We start from the raw sequence: 26,893 nt of genomic DNA, 5'->3' as shown, positions 1-26,893 counted from the left end.
AAAGCAGACTTTCCTGGTTATCACTGATGGTAGTCAGCAATAGTAAATATTGTTGATGGTTCGATAATGGTTAACAGACCATAAAAATGAATCAGTCTGGTGCTAAGTGGGCGTTTATTTAACATGAGAAATAGATGAGAATCGTTTGAGAGTCACTTATTCACAGAGAATAATCTCAGCCCTGAGTTAGACTTGCTCTCGTGTGTAGACGTCTGAGTAAACCCTTGGAGAAAAACACCTTTTTTTCCTACCTTTTTTCCTTCTCTCTTGGTTTAGGTGCTGATGGAACTGCTGCTAATCGAACTGTGTCCCGAGCTGAGAACTCATTTAGATCAAATGAAAACTGGTCCAGTGTGAGACCACACAACAACCCAGAGAAATGTCTGTGTGAAAACAGACATGAGACATTTCCTCTTTTCCACAGAGGGCCTGACTGAGAACCGTAATGATTTTTATTTTCGTTACCTCCCTCTGGTTTTATGTGAAGGAAGCAGAATTGGGGGAGGGGGCTTGATGCTATAGGGGCCACAGAGAAAAATTTGTTAATTATTGGTTTTTATTTAAATAGTAATGTAAATACTTTAAAGTTGAACATACTGATTGAAATACAGATGTTAAAATGTGATAAGAACCTAGGAAATATTTTAAATATTTATGAAGACAGTTTTGTTTAAAATGAACAACTGCAACTATTGTAGAGCTGATCTCCTCGCTGAGGATTCCGACCATTCCTTTATTCTTTCATGTATTGAAGAACGTTACCGTGCAATGCTTCGTGTAAAGTTGTCGTGGAAATTTTTTGTCTTTATTTTTACCAAAGATTTCCCATAGTTTGAAGCATTTGAAGCAATAAAATATAAAAATGAATCACAGAGCTCTGTGATTGCTGTCAGTTGCCATCACGTCAGCTGCGACTCACGGCAACCGTACATATAACATAACGCGGTGTTGCTCCGTCCTGTGCCATCCTCACCATCATCGTTGTGTTTGAGCGCATTGTTGTGGCCATTGTGTAGTGCCTTCCAACTTGGGGGCTCATCTACCAGCACTTTATTTCAGGCAATATTCTGTTGTTATACATAGGGTTTTTATTGGCCAATTTTTTTAAGTAGAGTTCCAGGCCTTTCTTCCTAGTCTTTCTTAGTCTGAAGCTCCGCTGAAATCTGTCCATCTTCGGTGGCCCCGCTGGTATGTTAAACACTAGTGGCCTAGCTTCCAGCCTCACAGCAACACGTAAGTCACCACAGAACGACAGACTGACAGACGAGTGGTGGCCATGGCAATTAGGATGTTTCTATCTCAAAAAAGGGCTGAAACACAGTGGCTCCTCTGTAGGACTGTGCACGTAAGTATTTCTGCAAGGAAGATACAGTTTGCTGCCTCTCTCCAGAAACAGCATACATACGTGGGGGCTGGGGGAGGTTTGTAGTGAATGACAAGAGTCAAGTTAGTACCTGACTGGGCTGAGCCTTGAGGTGTGGGCAGGAAGAAGGTGGGGAAACAGAGGGGGAATTACTTCAGGAGCTGAGGGATTTCATTATTTCATCAGGCCTGTGGGCTAGAAGGGGTATTAGGTGAGATCCAAGGTACAGATTTTGTTTTCTTATTTGATGGTGGGGCCACGGACAAGTCACTTAATCAGTTTCCCTTGGTTTCACCGTCTGTGTGCGGTGAAAACAAAACGCCTTTCCCTCTCTAACCTCTAGGCGTCCTGCGTGGTACAAACGGTTAAGTTCTCGGCTGCTAACAGAAGGGTTCTTCTCTGATACACGTGGGAGTTGCCTTGAGTCAAAATCAACGTGACGGCAAATGTTTTTTTTTTTTTCTCTCTAACCCTTAGGAATATTGGAAACAAAACAATTAACAGGCAAAACTTCAGTTTGGAATTCATGAAAGAGAAATACCATATAAATTAAAAGTGGTATTGATTATATTATTGATAGGGTATACTTGCCAAGTTCTTGATACGAAACATAAGTTCTGAAAGATAATGATTAAAAATTGGTAAACCAAATTTGATCTGTGAGATTTTTCTAGTTACACTTCTTGACCCCTTTTTAAACCAGGATATTTGACAAACCTAATGTCGGTTATTTACATGGATAAGAATTATGCTTCATAGGAACGTAGAAAGGACGGTATGCAGTTCGAGAAGAGAAGCAGCGTGAAGCTGCCAGGCCCGAGAACTCATCATACACAGCACAGCTACTGGAAGTGCCTACTTTATTTATACTTCTATCTGCTGTTTAAACTGTAGCTGTTACACTTATACTGCAGATGAGACAAGAAACTATTATTTTGACTCCTTAATATTTCTTTACAATAAATTCTCAGTTTTTCATGGGATAACAGCTAAAAGGAGTCTTACAGAAGTTTAAGAAAATTTGTATCATAATCAGGAAGCCTCATCTCACTTGAGTTGAAAGACTGGCTCCACTGACAGCGTCAAGGTGTGCACCACACCTGCAGCAGGGCAGGTTTGCAGGGGCTCACCTGTGCCAGAAGCACCTGCTTTATGATGATTTTATAATTCTTTGTCAGACTTACTCAAGAATTTAAGCCAAAAAAACTAAACCAATTCCCGTGGAGTCAATTCCAACCAATGGCGACACCATGTGTTTTAGAGGAGAACTGTGCTCCACAGGATTTTCAGTGGCTGTGGTCTTTTGGAAACAGATCAGCCTTTTTTCTGAGGTGCCTCTGGGTGGATTTGAACCAGCAACCTCCTGTTGGTAACCTTGAACTTAAACATTTGTACCCCCCAGGAATCCTGCAGCTATTCAGGCGTAGCATATTACCACATACAGCATATTCCTGTGGTTGGGTTCTCAGACTAGTTTTCAAGGATTGTTTAAGTTTATCCTTTCTGAGAGATCTAAGAGAGAAGTGTACCTGATGGCATCTTGCAGACCCAAGTCTGCTGAGTTTTCTTCCCTCGATGTAAAGATAAAATGAGGCTCCAGTAATAGAGACAAACCAGAACTTCACACCAGAACATTAACTCTGCATCCAGTGGTTCTTCAGTGACTGGCACAACGTGTCACTTGCATTTTCCCACTAAGGGAGATCCAGTTTTGGAAACGATGGTCATAGTTTATAAAATAAAGCCACATTAGTGTGTTTGCAGAGAAGATATAACCAAGGTACCACTGAGGCACTATATCATTTTCAGGACATTTCTTTTGCAGAATTGTATCCCTCAGAGTCTTCGCACGTGTATCCTGCTAGCCTTGGCTGTCAGCTTTTGCCATCATCCATGTCACTGATACAAGGGAAGTCTCTTGCTAATTTAATTTTTTTAGCCGTATTTAACTATAGTGATTATTGGTAGATGATTGCATTGCAGTTTTTTCACATTTACTTTATTTTGAAATACATTTAATATTTAAAAGTATAAAAATAGGTTAAAACACAAACATCTTGCTTAAATTATTATGAATATTCATCAGAAATATAGCAATTACTCATTAAATTAAGGTTTTTAAGGGAAGGTATGGGGGACACCTAAACACTTGAATAATGTTTAATTTTTGTTTTAGTCACTTAAAATTTTTAAATGTAAAATCCATAAAGCTAAGAGTCAAAGAAATGTAGAGAACTAAACTTTGAAAAGACTCTTTTATAAGTCTGTAGTAGCATTCACACTTGTGAAGTTGTTGAAGCTGAAACTGCGCGGAGTCTTTTGGGACACTCTAAAAAAAAAAAAATTTTTTTTTTTTTTAAGGAAGGAGAAAGACGCTTATTCTTCAGAGCGCTCCTCAGTGTTTGACGTGGTCTAGGCCAGCCTCTAGGCCAGGGGTGGATCTCTGAGGATTCGTGCAGCAATTTGACCCTGTGGCTAGGTTTCAGGTTGTAAAACTTACAGCATAAGGATTCGAGAACAAAGGTAGCGTGTCAGTAAAACACCCAGGATCATGTAAGTGCAGTTGCAGAAAATAAGCAGACTCAGCTACTGTAAAAATACACATGCTGTACGGTTCCAGGGTTGATGATGGCTGCTGAGGCGCATTGTGGTCTAAATCCTCTGACGGACAAGTAGAGAGTGGAGCTCGTCTGCCAGCGCGGGGTTCAGACGACAGGCCTTGAAGTCGGAGAGAAAAGATTCCGTTACTTAGATGCGTTATAAAGTGCTGATTTTTCTTTTCTTTTTTTAAGAACAATAAAGTACAAAGAATTTCAAGGGAACATCTTAAGATACATTTCTGATTTCCTAGGAAAAAATAAGGTAAATTTAAAGTTAGCCGATGCAAAATAGGTGGTACTCAAAATTAACCCTGTTATCACTGAAAGGAGAGAAAATTTTATCAGTGCTGAGAATAAAGAGAATTTACACAGCATTCCGTGTTATGAATTATTAAAAGGAGTGAAATGGAAAACGTTAACATTCGGCCTCAGACTTGTTTTGATTTCATTACAGGAACACCAGCGTCTATAATAACCTCATTTATGTTGTTGTTAGGTGCCATTGAGTCAGTTCCAACTCATAGCAACCCTGTGGACAACAGAACGAAACATTTGTTGTTAGTCTTTATTATCACTAGAGTAAATAGTGATAAAGTGCATAATTTCATAGAGTCTCGAGATTTTGGAAGAGACATCAGAAGTTATCATGCCCAAATCCCACTCTGTACAGACATTGACCCTTCAGTACTATGATAATTGGTGGCTAGGTATCTGCTTGGTTGCCTCCAGTGGCAGGAAGTCACCATTTTATGGGGGAAACTGTTTTATTTCCTAAACACTTATATTAGAATAGTCTTCTTTTTATGAAGCAGAAATTTTCCTTCATGTACTTTGGAGCATAGAAGAATCCTAGGAGGACATACAGTGCTGGTCTCATAGAGACCCTAAGATGCAAAGTAGGTGACAGTGTCTCCCAGCCTGACGGTGTAGATCCTGGAACTGGTTTGAAAATTGGTGTAATACAGAGAATGTTTAGGTTAAAAAAATAAAGACAACTATTACCCACACTATAGAATGAAGTGAAGGTGAATACTTCAAAGGCCAGTTATATTTGGCTGTGTACCGTGTTCCTGTATTTATGTGTTAATATGGGGTCCATCCTCTGGAAATTTTAATTTCAAACAAAATAATTCGGTGGTTTCCAAACTTGCCTGCACATTGGAACCCCCTGCAGAGCTTCAACAGACACTATGTTTGTGTTCTCCTTTCAGAGAACATAATTACTCTGAAATACAGCCTGGGCTTTGGAAGTTTTATAAGATCCCCTGGTGATTTTAGAATGCAGACAAATTTGGGGACCATTGCCGTAATATGATCAAATTCAGGCAGGGGGCTTAGAAAGTTGTTCCTTGTGTTATTACCCTGCTCAAGCTGAACAATTTTTTACAAAATATTTTACAGATTTTATCACGATATAGTTCTCCTTTGGGCTTTATAGATGTCATGCTTCCCAGTCATGCTGTTTATTGTTGTTTTAATTTACTTGCAGCTACTATTCAAGATTTACCCCCCTCCCCAGCCCCCAACAGTTGCCATATTTCCAAAAATCCATTTGGGATCAAAATAAACTGATCACATGGATTAAAACATGAAAAGACTTACTATAACTGATTACCTCAAACTCACCAGCAACCTCAAGTGTGGTAGATGCCAGGCATAAAAAACTGTTTTTAAAACCTCATTTCATGAAGGTCCTAGAATGTGGTACTTTCTGGGTGAAAGAAGCTGTGAACATTTGGCTGTAAAGTCTTGGTGCTGGGCTTTAGGCTGCTGATAGTACCAAAGTGAAAGAAAATAATTTGCATCAAAATAGGACTTTTACCATCTAAGCTTAATTATGCTAATAAGAATCTGACAGAATTGTCTGCAAGTCTGACAACCTCTGTGTAGGCAGAGGTTATCTGTACAGTAATTAAGTAGGAAAAAACATTAATCTATAAAGATATTCAAGACTCGTCTAAAACTCCAGTTAAGTTCTATTTGGGTCATTATTCTAATGCTTACTTTAAACTGTGCTGAAGCTTACTTTAGAATAATAGTGTTTAGCTCTTGCTTCATCCTTGGTGATACCCAAGCCAAGCTGAAGACAGCGTGCATGGTAGAAAGAGGCCAAGGTCATGCCTCTGATGATGAACTCCGGGAGGCAGTCCGTGACCTGGGCTATCATGGGGATGTCATGCATCTCGTCATAATCAGCAATCCTGTTGGAGACGTTAAACTGAAGTCACACGGGATATCAGTTATGATCTACTTTTTACAAAACGGCGTGTCCAGACGTTGTATGAGCAGATAAATGTAGGAAAGTACATGGAGCCTTATGGGATCGAGAGAATATTCCATATATTTTATAAGATACTAGTGTCAGGGCTTTTTGACTGTTCTAATTTTACATTTCATATCATGCTATATTCAGTTGCACTGATAGAGTCTGTGGCTGGAGAGTGTAACAAGAGATTAAAAGATTATTTAATAAACATTTTTGATGTGCTAAGTTGTCTTAAGTACTTTACACATACTGTTCTTATAACTCTGCAGTAGAAATATTTTCTTCTTACAAATAAAGCAACTGATGCTCAAAAAAGTTAAGAAGGTTGCTTAAGATCACTCAGCTAATACACAAAGCGAAAAGCGCTGAAATCCTGAAGACTGACGGCACAGAACTGTTATCCAACATGGTAGCCACCAGCCACACGTGACTATTGAAATTAAGTAAAATTTAAAAGTTCAGTTCTCTAGTTTCACTAGCCACGCTTCCAACGTTGTAGAAAGTTCTGTTGAACAGATCTAACAGGTAATAAGAGTTCTTGAAGATACCTTCATCCAGCTTATTTACCTTTTGGAAAATGTAGCACACTTTGTGAAAAATTTCATCTTATAGTAATGCTCCACGAGATTCCCTTGGGCATAGACATTTCCACGTTCCGCTGCTTCCCTTAAGCAGTGCAGGGCAGCTTCCATGTCCTGGCGGATGCCTTGTCCATGAAAGTACATGAGACCAAGTGCACCTTGGGATTCCAGATTTCCATTGCCACATGCTTCGGAATGCCAATAAAATGCCTAAGGAAAAGCACCATTTCGCCAGTTATTATTCGCAAAGTGAAATTACGAGTAAGGAAATACTGGGAGGAAAATAATCTCTAATTGTAAAGTAACATTATTCTTCATCTCTAGGAAGCAGCTCTGGCCCCTTCAAATATGTTTCAGGATGGCGCCAAAATCACATACCTAAACGTGAGTGCTAAGGTGATCCAGCTGCTTCTACCCACTGAGCAGGTGAGGTCAGAGTTCAGAGACCCCACCCGAGATTCCTGGCAGAGCATCAAGCTGTCCCAGGATGCAAGATTTTCTGATTTTCCGAAGAGTAAGGATCCAGAAGGTGCAAAATAGAAACTAAGTGTGTGAAGGCTTTGAGATGGGCCTGTAACGAGGCTCAGAGGTAAAAAAAGAGCTGGAAGTGGATCTCAGAGATGGCAGTTGTATGTAGCATCACACAGATTTGTTTAATACTCAGCTGCTGTGAATGTGCCCGAGGGTGGTCTTAGTTGTTAGGTGCTCCTTACAAGTTTGCCGTTAATGGCTCTCTTACAAGTAGGACTCAACCCAACATGTCCTTCTCCTGTAGGACTTCTTGGAAAATGTTTCAATCACTAATGATTAAAGAGATTAATTTCTGTAAAAATCTTTAATTTTTAAATTAATACTTAGTATATTTTGCTTACTAGATTGTTAATTACTTCCTGAAATCAGATGTAATAACATTAATTTATTCGTACTTGAAGGATTTGGGCTTTAATTTCAGAGCTCTGGGTCAGAGCTTTTATGGTGCAATAATAATTATTTGTAGATGTAGCTCTTTATAGTATACAAAATACTCTCACACCCATGGTTTCCTTTGGAAGAGGCAGGGAAGGGAGTATATATGGATAAATAAAGGTCTGACTCCTTGACTGCTGCAAATGGCTCCTGCACTCGGCTATGACCTAAGGGTTGGAGGTTTGAGCCCAATAGGAGGCGCCTGAAGAAGAAAGCCCTGGCCATCTACTTCCAAAAAGTCATCCATTGAAAAAGCCCTGTGGAGCACAGTTCTACTCTGACACACACAGGGTCGCAGTGAGTCAGACTCAGCTCCAAGGCAACTGGTTGGAAGACAGGTGTGAAACGAGCTTTGAGATTCTAAAGTGTAAATTTCCTTTACATTTCAAATAAATGTGAAAGATATTCAAAATGACAAGCTTATTCCTCACCACCGTCCTTTTAAAAAAGAAATGATGAAACATATCAATTTAAATATAACACTAGCGTTATTGAAAAACAAACAAAAAAAGGTACACGTTACCTTCTCTAGCTCTTTAGGCTCCTTTGTTGAGTAATATAACCCTAGGATACTCTGAGCCTTCACACTAGCTTTCGGGTTTCCATTGTCTGCAGCAAAAAGCCACAGTCTAAAGAAGAAAGGCAGAGGCGGGTTATTCTTTTTTTCAGCATTTCATTAAAAGAAAGTCTCCTTCTCAGGTAAGAGTACCTTTCAGCTTCTTCATCTGATCGTTTGACACCTTTTCCTTCGTAATAAGCTCGTCCAAGGTTGTATGCAGCTGCAAATTGTAAATGTCTTGCTTTGGGACATGGAGACTCAACAATTTTCTTCATATATTCCATTCCTTTTTCCTTCCACAAAGGAAAAGAACAAACAACCGCAGTTTTTAGTTTTACCCAAACTAAATTCTTTTCCCCCAATAATGTAGAGTATCCACCCTCTGACATGGTGTATAATATGAACCTGTGTCCAGGTGTTATGGTTGTCCTGTAATCTGCAGGCTAGAGATAACAAAGAAAGAGGTAAAAATATATCTCCCGGTGAGGCATTCATAAGAGTTCTGGGATGGAAGACAGCAGCTTAGCCTCTCCCATCAGTTTTTAGCTTCCAGGTGCCTCGGTATGGGTTTCCTTTTTTCTCTCCTCCTTACAATCTAATAACCCGTATCCTCAATTGGTACTCCCTGAAGATAGAGTTCTTAGAACTTCTCAAAGTGAAAGACTAGCCAGTAACTTCTTTCACATTTACAGTTCTTACAGTACAGTTGTGAGCCTCAACAACTGCTTGTCTTCTCTCTCCAAGCACATCCTCCGTAAGCGTGCGCAGTGATCATGTACATCCAATGTGCTAATCTTCAAATGACATGGGCTACACAGTCACCGAGAAGGCTACAAGAGGTTCTAGCCACTAGCAACAAAAGGATCCCCCCCCCAATATCCATCAGACCCAAACCGCCAATCGTCACACAAAAGGAAAAGATAATATTTATTGACAAATAGTCAAATACATTTTTGTACGCCTGCATTCTAGCTTTTACCTCCTCATTGCTCTCTCAAAGTACTATTGATGGGTAAACACCATGGAAATAGTAAAGAAAATAACAGTGTTTTGTTTTTCATGATTCCCTGATTATAGGGATTTATTTTTGTGAATATGTGAGTTGGGTATCTAGCTCCCCTCCCAGCTGGATACAACTGGATAGTAAGAGAGAACTTGTAAGTAATGGTCTTGGATGAAGTGGGTCCATAAATCCTCCCACAGATAAGAATTATTAAATCAAAGAACAACCTTTTAAAGGCACTGGGAAGTTCCTAAAGCAAACACAAGCTGGAGGAGAGATTATTCTTGAAAACTGCATCTGGAAGGACTCCAAGAAATTCAGTCAGCCTGAGGCAGGTAAGCACAAACGAACCCTGTCGAAGGCACATCACAGTGAAACTACAGGGAGCCAAAGACGAAATCTTGAAAGTGGCCAGAGAAAAATGACACAGTATATCCAGGGGAACAGCAATGCCATTGTCTGACTTGTCACGAGAAATAGTGGAGGCCAGATTTCAGAATAACGTATTTAAAGGTGAAAGGAAAAACTGTCAACCAGAGAAACGATAAATGAAGGCAAGTTAAAGACATTTTCAGATCATCAAAATTGGAGATAATTTATCATCTGCTGACCTGTGCTACAAGAAATGCCCTTTAAAGGGAATCCTTCAGGTCGAAAGGAAATGGGAAACGATGCCAGGTGGCAACTCAGGTGGTAGGAGGGAATGGAGGCCACCAGCAATGGTGAATATGTAACAAATACAGACACACATATATACACATGTATGTACATAGGTGTAGAAGAAGTAAAGCCAGGATGCTCCTTAGAAATGAGGATGGCGACACTTTGTCTTGCTTACTTTGGACAGGTCATAAGGAAAGACCAATTCCTAGAAAAGGACATCACGGTTGGTAGAGAGAGGTTCAGTGAAAGTGAGGGAAACCCTCAGTGAGATGGATCGACACAGCGGCCGCAACAAGGGGCTCAGACATCAAAGACCCTAAAGGTGGCGCAGGGCCAGGCAGCACTGTGTCATGTGGTGCGTGAGGTCGCCCGAGTCACAGCTGACGCCCCAGCAACTGACAACACACACACACGGGGAGTCCCTGGTTGGTACAGGGAGCCCTGGTGGCGCAGTGGTTAAGAGCTCGGCTGCTAACCAAAAGGCCAGCAGTTCCAATCCACCGGCTGCTCTTTGGGAACTTCATGAGGCAGTCCACCCCGCCATAAAGGGTCGCTGCAAGTCAATTGACAAGACGGCAAATTTTTTTTTTAAGTGATAAACACACAGTTAGCACTATTGGCTCTTAACCAAAAGGCTGGAGGTTCAAGTCCACCCGTAGGTGCCTCAGGAGAGGCCTGTTGTCCTACTTCTGAAAAATCAGCCTTTTAAAACTGTATGAATCACAGTTCTAGTCTGACACACCTGGGGTTGTCATGAGTTAGAGTTGACTCAATGCCACTTTTTAATTTATATATGTGTATTTTCTTAATTTCCTTAAAATTTCCTTAATTTCCCTTAAAGCAAAAAAAAAAAAAAAACAATGTATTCTGTATTTTGGGGTTTATAAGATATATAAATGTAATATATGTACCACAACAAATAGCACTAAAGATGGGGGCGGTAAATGAAAACATACTGTGCAAGGTTCCTGTATCCGACCCTTTGGTTAGCAGCCCTAGCACTTAACCACTACGCCACCAGGGATTCCTCTCCTGTATTTTACCTGAAGTAATTCAATATTAACTCTGTAAATTATAAGTTAAAAATGTATACTGTGATCTCTAGATCAACTACTGAGACAAAAAACAAAGATGTATAAAGCTGGGAAATTAATGAAATGGAAAATACGAAATGGTAGTCAATTGTGCCATCAGCATTTCCCACGGACTTGAAATAACGATTTTTGAAACACTACCCATGAACTTGCACAGATCCATTTCTGAACTCTCCATGTGGTTCTGTTTGTCCTTTCCTGAATGAACACCACACTGCCTTAACTACTGCGGATTCATACTAGTACTTCGCCACTAAAAAGAAGTGTAAACAACTCACTCCAGCTTTTTGTTCCTTCTTCAAAATGAACTATTGCATATTTGTTTCACATGATTTTTTTTTTTTTTTAGAATCAACTTGTCAGGTACCATAAAACATTGTACAAAATTGGATCCTGACTGTATTTCGTTTATAGTTGGATCTGGGGCGTGGGTAGAGGCGACATGTTCAAATAGTGTCTCTGGAAAGTGGCAGCCCTGACAAATGAGGGGCAGCATCTATAGACCATGGATTACATAAACCTAATATCTCCTGCAATCTGCCACTAAATTCATTCAAATTACTACTGCTTTATGCTAAAGAAAATGTTAAAAACCTTTTTAGAATTCTGACTGCGGGATGGGGGACGAAACACTAAAAGTGGTGAACTTGCCCTTATACAGTATTCAGCCCCAAATGGGTGGTTTTCCTTATCTTTTTTCCAGTGCCATTCCCAAATCCCATTTGTAACTTCTCAGAATGCTGGAGCCCATGTGTGATTATGATCTCTGTAGGAGATAATCCTATGAGTTTTTATGTTCCCTGAAGAAAAAGAATGTTTCACATCTACCCTGTGAAGCATAAATGGTTCATGGTTCAGCCTCGTTCTGGACCAAATCAGTCTTGAGAACAACTTGGTAAATTAATGAAAGAAGGTGAAAAAAATGAAAAGAATTTGATCTCTTGCTTGTGTACCAAAAAAAACACACAAAACCGAACCTGTTGCCGTTGAATTGATTCTGACTCATAGTGACCCTATAGGACAGAGTAGAACTGCCACATAGGGTTTCCAAGGCTGCAAATCTTCACAGAAGCAGACTGCCACATCTTTCTGCCACGTAGTGGCTGTGGGTTCCATCAGCGGCTCAGTGCTTAACCACTGCACCACGGGGCTTCTATGGCTTGTTTACCTTGGGTTAATTGTATGATCAAGCTAACTCTGTTTAATTCAGGCAAGAAGGGACCTAAGGATGTTATTGTTTTCTTGCTCTTCTGACCTCAATACATAATCACGTTCAAGCCATTCTATTTTTGAGTTGCTCTATGGCAATCCACTGAATCTACCAGTTTTCACTGTCTCTCCTCCAAGTTCTTCCTACATTGTCCAGCTTTTTCTGTATCTACCACCATCCCCATTCCTTTGTCCTTCTTTCCCTTCATGGCACTCACTCGTCTAGCAAATAACCCAGTTATCTGAGCCTGCACTCAAACAGCTGAACATGGCTGGAGAAAAACACAACCACAGTGATTGGCCCTTCTTTAAATTTTCGAGAAAATGGGATGAATTTCTCTTTGCTTTGTAGACTCAGCTGCCTCGACATTATGGTGCCTTATTCAGGAAGGAAGCTACCAGTGGCCAGGAGTTCAACAGCTTGGTTTAGCTCATGTTACTCAGGCTTCCAGAGGTTGATCAGCCTGGTGGGACGCATGTGATCAAGGTCTGGGCTGCAAGGCTGAAGGCCAGAGTCTAAGTCACGGTGAATTTACCAAAATTAATGTTACTTTATATGGCTTCTTCGCAGCTTTCCATGGAAACACCCCAAATTAGGTTCCTTTCTTTTGACCTATAACATGGAGTTTTAGGAAATTTTTAAAAGACAGACAGGATATGGTCAGATTTGCATTTAGTAAAGATGGTGCCGGTGGTGGCATGAATGATGAATCTGGGACCAGGGCAGAAGTCAGGGAGCTGCTTTTGTTACAGTCCAGGTAAGGGGTAATGTGAGCCTCAGCTGAGACAGAAGTGGGGACAAGGGGCTGGAGGTGCACACTCCTGTTTGTGGAAGGAGCCTCTCTAGGTTGGTCTCCTAACTTTCAATGGCTACTCTTAAGTTTTAAGAAAACATAGTGTTGTTTAAAAAGGTTTAAGAATAAATATTGAGTTTTATGAAATGCCTTTTCATACATACCAAAATCATCATATGGTTTGTTTTATTAAGGTGATTAAAGTGGTGTATTCATAGATTTGTTTATTGAATTTCCTGGCTAACTTTTACTTGGTTATGATATAATATTCTTTTAATGTATTACTGATTTTGTTTGTAACAAGGGTTACATTTTAACATAATAAAATAGGTTGATAGCTAACAGCAGTTTTTCTTAGAGAGATATGATCTTTCTCTAGGAAAGTTCTTTGAAAAAGCCCCTTGAGGTGAGACCCTGCGAGCAGTGTTGTCAGGAAGAGGGTGCAAGATCAATCAGTAAATATTTGTCCAAGTCTGCTGTGGGTCTGGCATTGGTCTAAGGTGGGGGTTCAGCAGTGAACAAGATAGACAAAACCCCTGACTTTGTGGCACTTACGTTTCAATTAGGGAGACCGAAATTAAAGAAGGAACAGTGAAGTCACTAATGTCTGTGAGAAAACGGAGTGCTCTTTTGGTAAGGAGTTCTGATGCTGCAGTACTGACGCCCTCAGCTGCTCACAGAAAGGGCAGCGGCTTCACCCACCATCGGCTCTGTGGGAGAGAAAACCTGGTGGTCTGCTCCCGTAGAGACTGGAGCCTAGGAAACCCTATGGGGCAATTATACTCTGTCACACGGGGTCACTGTGAGTCAGAATTGACTCAACAGCACACAACACTTTGATAAATGGCCATAGAAAGCCTCTCAGATGAAGTGACATTACAGCACAGACCTGAATCAATGGAAGGCAAATGAAGAGATGGCTAAAGTGCGTTACATGAGAAAGTGGGTTCATTTATTGTTTTTGTCTCGGAAAGAGGGAGAAGCTGCAGGAAAGATACCCAGCTAGCTTGTGAGGAATCATACGAGGTAGCACAAAAAAAAAAAAAAAAAAACAACAAACCCATTGTCATCGAGTTGATTCTGACTCAGGGCAACCCAATGGATGTCAGAGTAGAACTGCTCCATAAGGTTATCTTGTCTGTAATCTTTATGGATGGTGGTCACCAGGCCTTTCTTCAGCAGTGCTGCTGGGTAGGTTCGAACCCTCAGCCTTTCGGTTAGTAGATGAGTGCAAACTGTGCCACCCAGAGACATGAGGTAGTTCCACCCGTGAGAAGTCCTCGGTGGAGGGCAACAGAAATGACTGACAGGCAAGTTTGCTGTGTGGGCCCTGACGTGGCCCTCTCTGAGACCCCTGCATTTTAGCAGAAACAATGCTACAAGCAGCGTCCTTGTTTTATGAGATCATCAAAGAGAACAGGCCGTGATCTGTGCTAGGGCAGACACAAAGGGACAGCCCCAAAGCTGGAGAGGGGGGAATAAAAACAGCAAGAAAAACAGCCGAGGTGGTGCCTGTTCTCAGTCACCCAAAGATTATTAGCCACCCAAAGACTCTGGATTAATCTTGATCTTTGACTTCTACAGGCTGAGAAATTGAATACATTTTATTTAAATCTTAAGAAATGAATGGAGTTTTCACACAACTTTTTTTTGGCGGGAGTGGCGATATATATTGAGATTTTCATTGTGTTTTCCAACATATATCCCAAGTATATACGTTCAGTGACAATGACTCAACCATAGAGGCTTAAAATCTCATGTTAGGAATGTTATTATCTGGATGCTGTACGGTTTATAAGATTTACCTGTAATATACTGAAAATTGTCTCATTCAAAAATCAAATATTGTAATTTTAATTAATAAAATTTTTTGACTTTTTAAATATTTTGTGTAGTTTGAGCACTTTTTCCTTTATGGAGTTTGATGCTATGTTTAGCACATACAGGCTCTGTATTATCTTTTTCATACTGACTAGAGTTTTTTTTTTTTTTTTAGAGCTTAAGTTATCACTGTATATAATAATTTCTCATGAAGTTTTAATGCGTATGTCTATGCATACTTCTGTCGATTGATATATCTTTTTCTTGCCATTTAAAAATTTTTTCTATTTCATTTGCTTTAAGTAAAGCACGTGTTTACTCCTATAACAGGGGAATTTACACAAATTATATTTGTCTAGGGTTGCATTGGAGCCCTGGTGGCGCAGTGGTTAAGAGCTCAGGCTGCTAACCAAAAGGCTGGCAGTTTGAATCCACCAGCCGCTTCTTGGAAACCCTATGGGGCAGTTCTGCTCTGTCCTGTAGGGTCACTATGAGTCAGAATTGATGTGACGGCACACAACAACAACACGGTTGCATTGATTATGAGTTCCTTTTTAAAACTTTTTATATAAAAAATTTCAAGCATATAGGAAAGTAGAGTGAATAACACAACAAACATTTGCATAGCTACATACATTGTCAGCAGTAAACCAGGACAGTCAGGTGTTCAAAGGAGCCAAGGGAACAGAGGGTTAGAGATGAGAGAGGGAGGAGATCAGTGATAAAGACTAATGCAGAGTGAGTAGATGAACAGAGATAACTGACCCCTGGATTTGACAGCACAGGGAGTCGGGTGACCCAGGTGAGAGTTTCCACAGACTACCAGAGTAGAGCGAGTTTGTGGGTGAATCCAAGGGAAGGAACGGGGAGCAGCTTGTGTGGACACGTTTCTGGAAGGAGGAAAACAGCGGAGATGTGGGGCCTAGGGAAAGCTTCTGTTAAGATTTTTGTGTGCTGCTGGGAATGATTTCATAGACAGGAAAATTCCGGAAAATGGGCTCAAGAAAGGCGCAAGTTAAATTGGACGTTTATATGCTAGTAAAAACAGGGAGTGTTGCAGGAGTAATGTGGGGATTTCAAGTGAGTTAAGAAATTATAAAATTATGGATTTTATGGAAGGAAAACAAATGCATACCTATATTTGGGACATCTTTTATTTGCTTAAAAGGAGAAATGTGCAAATAAATTTGTCAAGAAGTAAGACACTGATGTTACAATCTCCCTGTTTGAAAGAGAGAAAATAATTTCATTCAACCAACATTTACTGAACATTGTATTGGGTATTTCCTCGTAAAGGATTGAACTGAATGATTTATTCATCTTTTATTTCTGAACTCTGTGAGTCTTTGAGTTAGAAATGTAAAGTGTATAAGAAGCTTCAGTAAACATTTAAAAATAATAAATATTAAGAAAAAAAATCACCCAGTAAATGAGGTAGGTTTCAGAGACTCCATTGTCTTTTCAGGGGCAAAACCAAAACTTTTCCTTTTATATTGCCCATTATTTTATCTTCTTCTGAATGCTAAAAGAAGACACCTGTTTTAAGCTTTGCAAGACCTGAATCCCAGATGAAGAAATATCTGGAATAGAGAACTCTTACGTCTTTTTTTCCTAAGAGCATAAGCTTAGCTCTTTGTGTATAAGTACACCCACTCAGACTCATGTTTGAGGTGTTTAGTAGTGGTGAACGATATGTGCTGTCAAACAGCACACAACTGCATGGTCTTAGCTGGAAACAGTACAGCCTGTGGCCAAGGTAAGGTCAGAATCTGCCAGTGATCCTATGAAAAATAACTGCCCAAACTACAAGTTAAAAAAAAAAAAAATACTGTGAAAAGGAAGCTTAAGAAGAGAGTATCATTCAATTATTTGTGTATGAAAGGGACCCATCCAAAAACGTTATTTAAGTGAGTTCATAATATATAGGGATGTCATTCCCTTCTGAGTCATTAGGTACAGAATTCTATTCCCATGTTCCCTTTTTTCATTTGAGACAGAATTTACAATAGTTCTTTCTAAGCACAGAAGAAAGAAAACTGTCTGCTCCAGTCAACTATAGAAAAAAGTGCTCTACATTTAAACTCTGTTATTTACTATAATATTTACCCTTAAGCTCTATTATTTACAATTGTTGTTAGTTGCCACGACCTTTCAGAAGCAGATCAACTGGCCTTATTTCCAAGGCACCTCTGGGTGGGTTTGAACTGCCAACCTTTTGTTTAGCAGCCGAGCACTTAACCTTTGTGCCAACTAGGTGTGGGCATATAAGAGCCCTCTCTAGTTGCAGGCCCTCTCTAGCTGGCCTCTGTCCACACTGCTTGCTCCACTACATGACCCCACTGCAGAGCATTTTAAAGCAGACATGTTACTGACAGTTAACAGTCCAAAAAAAACCAAACTCGTTGCCGTCGAGTCGATTTCAACTCATAGCGACCCTATAGGACAGGGTAGAACCGCCCTATAAGGTTTCCAAGGAGCACCTGATGGATTCGAACTACCGACCTTTTGGTTAGCAGCCGTAGCTCTTAACGACTATGCTACCAGGGTTTCCGTTTCTGTAGTAATTCAGAGAATTAAAAAATTCTAATTGACCCTCAGATTCAAATTGTGCAACTGAAGTAATTCATGGTAAATTGACTTATTAAATTTCTTAGCCGAGATTATCTGAATTTCCTACAGTATTTATTTCTGAGCAGGTATGCCATATGAAATGTTTCTTTTTCCTCAAGATCTAGTGCTATTAAAAAAAAAAAAAAACTAAAAACCAAACCTATTGCCAGGGTGTTGATTCTGACTCATAGCGACCCTATAAACAGAGTAGAACTGCCCCATAGGTTTTCCAAAGAGTGGCTGGTGGTTTGGAACTGCTGACCTTTTGGTTAGCAGCTGAGCTCTTAACCACGGAACCACCAGGGCTCCTCTAGTCATTCACTAAACTGAATTCACAAAGGAAAACTGTGTCCTGGAAGAGACAAACTTTGTCCTAAAAGGTATCCAGTGCCAAGAAGTTCCTGCTGCTCTTTGTTCACCCTGTCTGCCTTAGATACCACAGGAATGAAAATGTAATGACCAGTTCAACACAGACACAGTTCCGGTAGAACAACCCTAGTTCTTATCAGTATAAAGTAGGAACTATGGAAAAGATGAAGCACCTCAAGCATTTGGGGAGAGTCATTAAATGTAAACTTACCAAAAGTTCAAGTAAAAGAGGCTCATTCTTTTTAATAGCGGAACCCAGTTACTTAGGCAATCTGGAAGGGTTTTGGACAGAGCTGCTAGCCTGGGGTTGGAATTGGAAATGGGGAAGGGGAGAAGGGCAAAAAAAGAAATCGATTTTGTTTTTCACATAAATGTAAAACTGACAACTGATATCCATTAAAATTCGAAAAGTTTAAGTATTATTAAAATATAAGGATAAATCACCACACCAAACAATATAAGGATAGAGATATAGTATTAAAATATAAGGATATAGATATATTATTAAAATATAAATCATTTTAATTATATCAGATATTCCATTAAGAATGACACACTAAACACTGGAAAAAAACACAACGACTTACAGCATTTACAGGTGTCCCCAGCCCATCATAATACATTACTCCTAGCTGGTAAATTGCTTGATGATCTTTCTCCTTGATTTCTTCAAACTGTTGTAATGCTTCTTCATACCATCCCTATAAACCCCCAGAAAATATGAAATATTTTTATTATGATTTTAAAACTAATCTCAACCAAATGTTAACTCCCATCTAAGTGTGAATTAGTACAAAATAAAACAACAACAAAAAAAAACCCACACCCAGTGCATTTGCAGGTAAGTCATTGACAACAATCAACACAATAGAACATCAATTAAATTGACCTAAATACGGCAACGAAGCACTGGTGGCACAGTGGTTAAAGAGTTTGGCTGCTAACCAAAAGGTCAGTAGTTCTAATCCACCAGCTGCTCCTTGGAAACTCTATGGAGCAGTTCTACTCTGTCCTATAGGGTCGCTATGAATTGGAATCAACTTGAGGGCAGTGGGTTTGGCTTTGGGTTTAAATATGGCAACTGAAGGAAGTAACCAGGAGGAATCTAGTGAGACTGTCTTAGGCCTTCTTCACTCAAAATGACAGCCCAGCTCAAAATGTAATTATTACCCACCACTGGGGGAGTTTGAGAAACTTCAGAGCAGGGACCAAAGTCTCAGAAAATATGAACATCAGGATATTTACTATTATGGCTCATGCTCTCCGGCTCAGCACTTTTCTGGCTAGGGAGAAGACATGGAAAAACAAACATGATTCTCTATAATTATCTTCCCGTACTTCCTACCAAAATTGACTTGTCATATGTCATTTATGTAAGGCTCCTCAGCAGTCAGAAGACTGATAACAAACATGCTAAGGTGTAAGGGATTAATGTGGGGTTTATATCCGAAGTTCTGGTGGTGCAGGGGTTAAGAGCTCGACTGCTAACCAAAATGTCAGACATTCAAAACCACCAGCTGCTCCTTGGAAATCCTATGGGGCAGTTCTACTCTTCTATAGGGTAGATATGAGTCAGAATCGACTCGACAGCAACGGGTTTGGTTTGGTATCTTAATCCATCACGGAAATGCCTTACACTAAAAAATGACATGTAATGGTGGAAAGAAAGTCATTTACTGAGTTGAGTGGTCATTCCTAGGAGAAATGGGCTAGAGAAATACAACTTTTGGAAAATACAAAAAACAAATGACTTGCTCTTTTCACAAACTATATTAATCAACAAATTGATAAAAATTAAAACTGCACCAAAACACCAACAGAAATCTAAAAAATGTAACAATGAGACCAACCCAAAACCAAACCCAGTGCCATCGAGTCGATTCCGACTCATAGCGACCCTATAGGGCAGAGTATAACTGCCCCGTAGAGTTTCCAAGGAGCGCCTGGCAGATTCGAACTGCCGACCTTTTGGTTCGCAGCCATATCACTTAACCACTACGCCAACAGGGTGTCCAACAACGAGACAGTATCTGATGAATGGATGAATAAATGAATGAGCTGTTAAAGCTCACTCTTTCTGGCCAGTGTTTGTCTAGACGTGAGAGTGCCGGAAAAGTTACTCCTTGAGAGGAAGAGAAAGGAAGTCCTTTCAGTTTTCATGATTTTAAATACCACATAAACGAAAACCCAAACCCAGTGTTGTCAAGTTGATTCTAACTCATAGCTACCCTATAGGGCAAAGTAGAACTGCCCCATAGGGTTTCCAAGGTTGTAAATCTTGTAAGGAAGCAGACTGCCACATCTTTCTCCCGCAAACAGGCTGGTGGGTTCCAGCCGCTGACCTTTTGGTTAGCAGCCAAGCACTTTAACCATTGTACCACCAGGGCTCTTTTTAAATACCATATACATGCTGAGAAATCTCAAATATATACCTTCAACTCAAACTTCTCTCTTGAGGTCTATACTCTTACATATAAGTTTCTACTTTGAAACATGTCTTCTTGGATGACTAATGGGCATCTCAAACACAATACAGCCAAAAATCGAGCTCTTGATCTTCCCCTCAGAAGTCATTTCTTCCCAGTTATTCTCTACTTTTCAGTCTATGATGTCATATTTCATCATCATTTTAAATAAATCCAGGACCCAGCTCCACTGTCACCTCCAGGCCATCCTCTCCTAACTGAAGTCTCCTAAAGAGATCTTGTTTCCATTCTTGCTCTCTAATTTGTTCATCATAGACTCAAAACACGTCAATGGATTCCTATTACGTTTTAAACATCTAGAGCCATTCTCTGCCTTGCTTTTTACCACATTGTCCTTAGATGCCGTCGAGTTGGTTCCGACTCATAGGGACCCTATGTACAACAAAAGGAAACACTGCCTGGCCCTGCACCATCCTCCCAACTGTTATGTTTGAGCCTATTTTTGCAGCCACTGTGTCAATCCATCTCATTGAGGGTCTTCCTCTTTTTCGATGACCCTGTATTTTACCAAGCATGATGTCCTCCAGGGACTGGTCCTTCCTGATAAGTCCAAAGTATGTGAGACAAAGTCTTGCCATCCTTGCTTCTGAGGAGCATTCTGGCTGTACTTCTTGCAGCACGGATTTGTTTGTTCTTCCAGCAGTCTGTGGTATATTCAGTATTCTTCACCAACACCATAATTCAAATGCATCAATTCTTGATTGGTCTTCCTTATTCATTGTACAGCTTTTGAACGCATATGAGGTGATTGAAAATAACATGGTTTGGGTCAGGCATACTTTAGTCTTTAAGTGACATCTTTGCTTTTTAAGTTTAGAGAGGTCTTTTGCAGCAGATTTGCCCAATGCAATACGTCTTTTGATTTCTTGACTGCTGCCATGGGTGTTGATTGTGGATCCAAGTAAAATGAAATTCTTGACAACTTCAATCTTTTCTCCGTTTATCATGATGTTGCTCATTGGTCCAGTTGTGACGACCACATTGGCCTCCTTTAATTCCTAGAGCTCATGGAGCCCGTTCTCATCTCTGAAACCTTGTGTTTGCTGCTCCCTCTACCTGGAACGCTCTTCTCCTTGAGTATTTGGATTGCTTATTTCCTCTTCTTCAAGTTTTGGTTTCAACAACAGACTCGTCCACCCTACCCTTAAGTTATTATATTCCCTATCACAATACCCATTTAATTGCTTTCATAGTACTTTTCCTTATTTATATTTTATTTTGTTCTGCCTACTAGACTGTAAGCTTTATGAAATGGGGACATTCTAATTACCTCATCACTATATGTATATTATTATGCTAGGCACTGGAAAATGTATATATTTTTCAGTGTCTAGGATAATAGCAAACATTTATATGGCACTTACTAGATGCCAGGCTGTGTTGGCATTTTTACAACTCATACATTTAATCTTCTATGAGACACATATTATTTCCCTTTTATAAATGAGGAAACAAGCCACCAAGAAGTACTTGTGTCCAGGGATACACAGTTAACAAGCTCTGGAGCCATGTTTAAACCCATGCTCAAAGCTGAGAGAGTATGCTCTTACCCTCACAGGGATGGGAGCAGAACAACAGGACAAGTTCTCAACAAATCCTTATCACCAGAGCAAATGAAGGAACCATCAAAAGCTAGAGGCTAAGTGGGATATAGGTGAATAGCTGCCCACATATTCTGTGGATGGCGAGGGATTGGGGACAGTTGGTCCCTTTTCACATCTTTCTTTGGAGTTCAATGAAGATTTGAGGCTTCTACTGAAGTTAGGATCATAGTTTGCATAGTTCTTCCTCAATCTGTTTCTCGGGACACCCCAGCATAATATGGATGAAGGGGCAATTCCCTTCTCACTCTGTGTGGGAACATGTAAAGCACCTTTCAGCTCTATGTAAGAGCCAGGGTCTTCAACTATTATTAATATGAAAACATTATTCAAATAATGTTAAACATTTTGAACAAAAATCTAAAAATTAGATTTTTAATTTATAGTGTGAAAATGTACTTTATAGCAAAGTGATTCCAACAAATGACATTCATTAGAATAACTTTTATGAAGAAATGTCAGACATTACCTTAAGCATGTACCAACCTATCACACTTAAAGCCACAACTGTAATCGATGTAATTTGACAGAAATTCCCTGGTGTAACAATGTAGTGAACTCTACAGGAAAATTTAGCAATGAGGATCTAATGACAGCATTACAGGAAATGAAAAGAAAGAAATGACACCTCTTCAAAATAGAGTTGACCTCGTAGGAAATATGCCATAGTGTCCCCTCTTCTGATTCTTTCATTCAAGAGCTGCAACGCTTTGTCCACCAAAGCAGCGTGGCTGTAACGATCTGATTAAAAAAAGGCAAAGTAATTCCATGTGTAACCATACTATGTGAATGTTCCTTCTTGAAATAATAAATTACATAGAACTCATCTGACTCTGTTAATATCAGTTTCCTTCCTAGTTCTCATTTCTTAGCTCAAGGAAAAAGCATTAGGGGGTCTTAAATGCTACAGGCGGCCATCTAAGATGCATCAATTGGTCTCGACCCACCTGGATCAAAGGAGAATGAAGAACACCAAGGACACAAGGTAATTATAAGCCCAAGAGACAGGAAGGGCCACATGAACTAGAGACTACATCATCCTGAGACCAGAAGAACTAGATGGTGCCCAGCCACAACCGATGACTGCCCTGACAGGGAGCACAACAGAGAACCCCTGAGGGAGCAGAAGAACAGTGGGATGCAGACCCCAAATTCTCATCAAAAGACCAGACTTGATGGTCTGACTGAGACTAGAAGAATCCCGGGGGTCATGGTCCCCACCCCAAACCTTCTGTTGGCCCAGGGCAGGAACCATTCCCAAAGACAACTCATCAGACATGGAAGGGACTGGACAATGGGTTGGAGAGAGATGCTGATGAAGAGTGAGCTACTTTTATCAGGTGGACACTTGAGACTGTTGGCATCTCCTGTCTGGAGGGGAGATGGGAGGGTAGAGAGGGTTAGAAACCGGCAAAATGGTCACGAAAGGAGAGACTGGAAGGAGGGAGCGGGCTGACTCATTAGGGGGAAAGTAAATGGGAGTATGTAGTAAGGTGTATATAAGTTTATATGTGAGAGACTGACTTGATTTGTAAACTTTCACTTAAAGCACAATAAAAATTATTTACAAAAAAAAAAAAAAAGGGAAAAGCATTAGAATAGGTAGGTTCAAGGTCTACCACAAACACAGGTAAACCTACGGAAGTGCTTTCTTCAGAAGGTCCGAGGACCTTTGGCACCAACCTGAAGTTTTTACTTCAACTACACGTGCCTCTTCGTCTTTCTGAGTGTATCTTGTCTCCATGTCTTTGCTCATACTGTTTCCTTGACCCAGAATTTCTTCCTACTAATCTTCAAAGGCCAGCCTAACCTACGCCATCTCAGTAAACTCCTCCATTAAATTACAGCGAGCTCTCTAGTTTTTTCTTCTTCTCTAGTTTCCCAGAGCCCGTGTTGTCCGCTGTCACTCACTCAGCACTTCTCACGTAATCCTGTGCTATTCCTTGTCATACATACTTACTTTTCTTTCCTCAGATTAAAACGTAAATTCCCTGAGAATATGGGTAAATTCTTATATTTTACATCCTTCACAGCACCTACGACCTTGCCTTGTACCATCAAGAACTGTTTGTTGATTAGTTTTCAAAGTAACTTTGTTCACTGCCAGGCAGGAACCCAAGTAATGAAGTTTAAGTCTAAGCATAGGCTTTTCTTTGGGCAAAGCTACCTGTAGTTAGTTAAATTCTTAATTTTATCCTTAATTAGAACTACCTTCTAATGAGCTAATCATCTCCAATTTAATTTTTTTAAAGTCTATGTGAAAAAGGTATAGCACATCACTGTTCTCTTTAATAGAAGTGCCATCTGGCCTCTCTTTTCCAGAAAGTGGATCTTAGGTGCTGAAAATACAATCAGGGTCAGGATCTAATTGTGAGACCGCCCCCCCGCCCCCGCCACTGGTGACTGGCCACCAGAGAAATAAGTAGCAATTTCATAGATTCTTGTGGGAAAGCTGGAAAGGACTGAAAAATTAACCACTTCCTTGAAAGCAGTAAGACTCATATTTCTTGTCTCGTTTGCTCTAGCATACATAATTAACTTTTGGTGAAAATATTTTCCAGGGGAAGTTTAAGTACCAGGATTTGTGCCAGTCTTTTCCTTTCTCCATTGGAATAATTTTTGGTTCTTAAAAGCATACTGGGTTATGAGAGACGTATAAGCGGGGTTCATGGGCAACTTTTCACTGGTCAGCTTCATCCTGTCTCCACAACGTGTATTCTGTAAACGGGAATAAAATATAACATGGTTAGAAATATCTTCCTCCAGAAACGTGCAGAAAGTAACTGCATTCCAATGTGGCACTCATTAAAAAAACCGTACTTGCCTCATGGCCTAAGGACAGGGCCTGAGCTACCAGCTTTGGGATGCAAATAATCTTTCCTAGAAACCAGGACCCTCTATAGCTACGGGAGTCTATAGCCATCTTCCATGGGGCTAATGCTGAGACATGTTTGAAAGTTCCCCCCCCCCGACTATGAGTTCACCTGCTGCACTAGGTAATGTCACCCTCCACGCTGTGGCCAGTAGTGGGGTTTGGTGACACTGCCCGTAGATGCAACTCCTGTGCATAGCTACCTTCCTCTTGCCCTGTAACTGAAGCTCATCAGACCAAGCCATTTCAAATGAAAGCATTTTACCTGGGGATACACTTGATTTTAGCTTTGTTGTTCAGTTTTATCTTCCCGTCTACATTTGGTTGCCATGTTTTAAGATGGGTCACAATTGAATGGTAAATCAGAGCCTTCATATACAATGTAGAGGCCACCTCATTTGGGATGAAGGAGTCCAGGTTGGCCTAGGCTGAGGGTAGTCAGACAGCAAACTCAGTTGTTGCTATGCTTTTTCATTGACTCCTTGGCATTCTACTGTTACATCTGACTTTCACCAATCAGTAAGAAGCTTCCAGTAAAGGTTCCTGATTGGTGGTCAAGAGAGGAACTCAAGAGATCCTTCCTGTGATTGGAAAGCAACATTTATACCATCCCATGATACTATTTTGGTCAGTAAAATTCTTCATTATTGAGAATGAAATGAAAAAAAGGGGAGATAATTTGATAAGTTAGGAAAAAAAATTACTGAACTATTTTTGTGATTTTGGAACAGTCATTTAATTTTCTGAAGAGTCATTTTCCTCATCTTTAGTTTGGATAAGTAATTTTTGAACTGACGATTTCTAAATCTCCCTTCTGAGATATAAGATTATTTGATTATATGATTCCAGAAATCTTAAGTTGGCATTGTTGTTGTTGGTAGGTGCTGTCGAGTTGATTCCAACTCATAGCCACCCTTTGTACAACAGAACAAAACACTGCCTGGTCCTGCACCGTCCTCACAATCATTGCTATGTTTAAGCCCATTGTTGCAGCCACTGATTCAGTCCATCTCACTGAGGGTCTTGCTCTTCTTCACCAACCTTCTACTTTATCAAGTACGATGTCCTTCTCCTGAGACTGGTCCCTCCTGATAACATGCCCAAAGTAAGTGAGATCTAGTCCTGCTGTCCTCACTCCTTAGGAGCATTCTGGCTGTACTTCTTCCAAGACAGATTTGATTGTCCTTCTGGCAGTCCATGGTATATTCAGTATTCTTTGTCAAAACCATAATTCAAATGCATCGATTCTTCTTCTGTCTTTCTTATGTATTGTCCAGCTTTCGCGTGTGTATGAGGCGATTGAAAATACCATGGCTCGGGTCAGGGGCTCCTTAGTCCTCAAAATGACATCTTTGCTTTTTAACACTTTAAAGAGGTCTTTTGCAGCAGATTTCTCCAATACGTCGTTTGATTTCTTGGCTGCTGCTTCCATGGGTGTTGATTGTGGATCCATGTAAAATGAAAACCTTGGCAACTTCAATCTTTTCTCTGTTTATCATGATGTTGCTTACTGGTCCAGTAGTGAGGACTTTTGTTTTCTTTATGTTGAGGTGTAATCCATCCTGAAGGCTGTGGTCTTTGATCTTCATCAGTAAGTACTTCTAGTCCTCTTCACTTTCAGCAAGCAAGGTTGTATCATCTGCATATCACAGGATCTTAATGAGTCTTTCTCTAATCCTGATGGCCTATTCTTCATATGGTCCTGCTTCTCAGATTATTTGCTCAGCATACAGATTGAATAAGTATGGTGAAAGAATACACCCCTGACGCACACCTTCTCTGACTTTAAACCAAAATACCTCCTTGTTCTGTTCAAGTGACTGCCTCTTGGTCTATGCACAGGTTCCACATAAGCACAATTAATTGTTCTGGAATTCTCACTCTTCACAATGTTAACCATAATTAGTTATGAGCCACACAGTCGAATGACTTTGGGTAGTCAATAAAACACAGGTAAACATCTTTCTGGTTTTTATTGCTTTCAGCCAAGATCCACCTGACATCAACAATGATATCTCTTGTTCCACGTCCTCTTC

General features: G+C 40.2%; 2 protein-coding genes across 10 annotated transcripts in view; one reads left to right on the top strand and one right to left on the bottom strand.

Moving 5' to 3' along the window:
- SNX25 (sorting nexin 25) overlaps positions 1 to 14,153 on the top strand; it is a 164,137-nt gene extending 149,984 nt beyond the window's left edge. For all 9 annotated transcript variants that reach the window (XM_064272930.1, XM_064272932.1, XM_064272931.1 and 6 more), the window contains one exon: positions 277 to 14,153. In XM_064272930.1, coding sequence (XP_064129000.1) covers positions 277 to 357 — 81 coding nt within the window. In that variant the 3' untranslated portion in view covers positions 358 to 14,153. The remainder of the gene's footprint in view (positions 1 to 276) is intronic.
- On the bottom strand, positions 3,977 to 25,195 carry LRP2BP (LRP2 binding protein). The gene is made up of 8 exons (XM_064272938.1): positions 24,574 to 25,195; positions 22,614 to 22,726; positions 18,486 to 18,599; positions 8,486 to 8,628; positions 8,300 to 8,405; positions 6,797 to 7,020; positions 5,990 to 6,164; positions 3,977 to 4,081 (listed from the first exon to the last, which is right to left on the bottom strand). The coding sequence occupies exons 1-8, from the start codon at positions 24,680 to 24,682 to the stop codon at positions 4,016 to 4,018; spliced, it is 1,050 nt and encodes a 349-aa protein (XP_064129008.1). The 5' UTR covers positions 24,683 to 25,195; the 3' UTR covers positions 3,977 to 4,015.
- Positions 25,196 to 26,893: the final 1,698 nt, after the last annotated feature.

This window comes from Loxodonta africana, chromosome 19 (assembly GCF_030014295.1).
Source record: "Loxodonta africana isolate mLoxAfr1 chromosome 19, mLoxAfr1.hap2, whole genome shotgun sequence".
In the NCBI taxonomy this organism is placed as follows: Eukaryota; Metazoa; Chordata; class Mammalia; order Proboscidea; family Elephantidae; genus Loxodonta; species Loxodonta africana.
The sequence above is the reverse complement of the archived record's forward strand: the minus strand, read 5'-3'. Positions and strand labels throughout refer to the sequence as shown.

Excerpts from the sequence above, each read along its gene's own strand:
- LRP2BP (XM_064272938.1), bottom strand. The coding sequence starts at position 24,682 with ATGAAGCTGACCAGTGAAAAGTTGCCCATGAACCCCGCTTATACGTCT. Across the intron at positions 22,727-24,573 it reads ATGGAGAAAGGAAAAGACTG|ATCGTTACAGCCACGCTGCT; the intron begins GCACAAATCCTG and ends TTTTTTAATCAG. Across the intron at positions 4,082-5,989 it reads CTAAACACTATTATTCTAAA|GCCTGTCGTCTGAACCCCGC; the intron begins GTAAGCTTCAGC and ends TCCGACTTCAAG.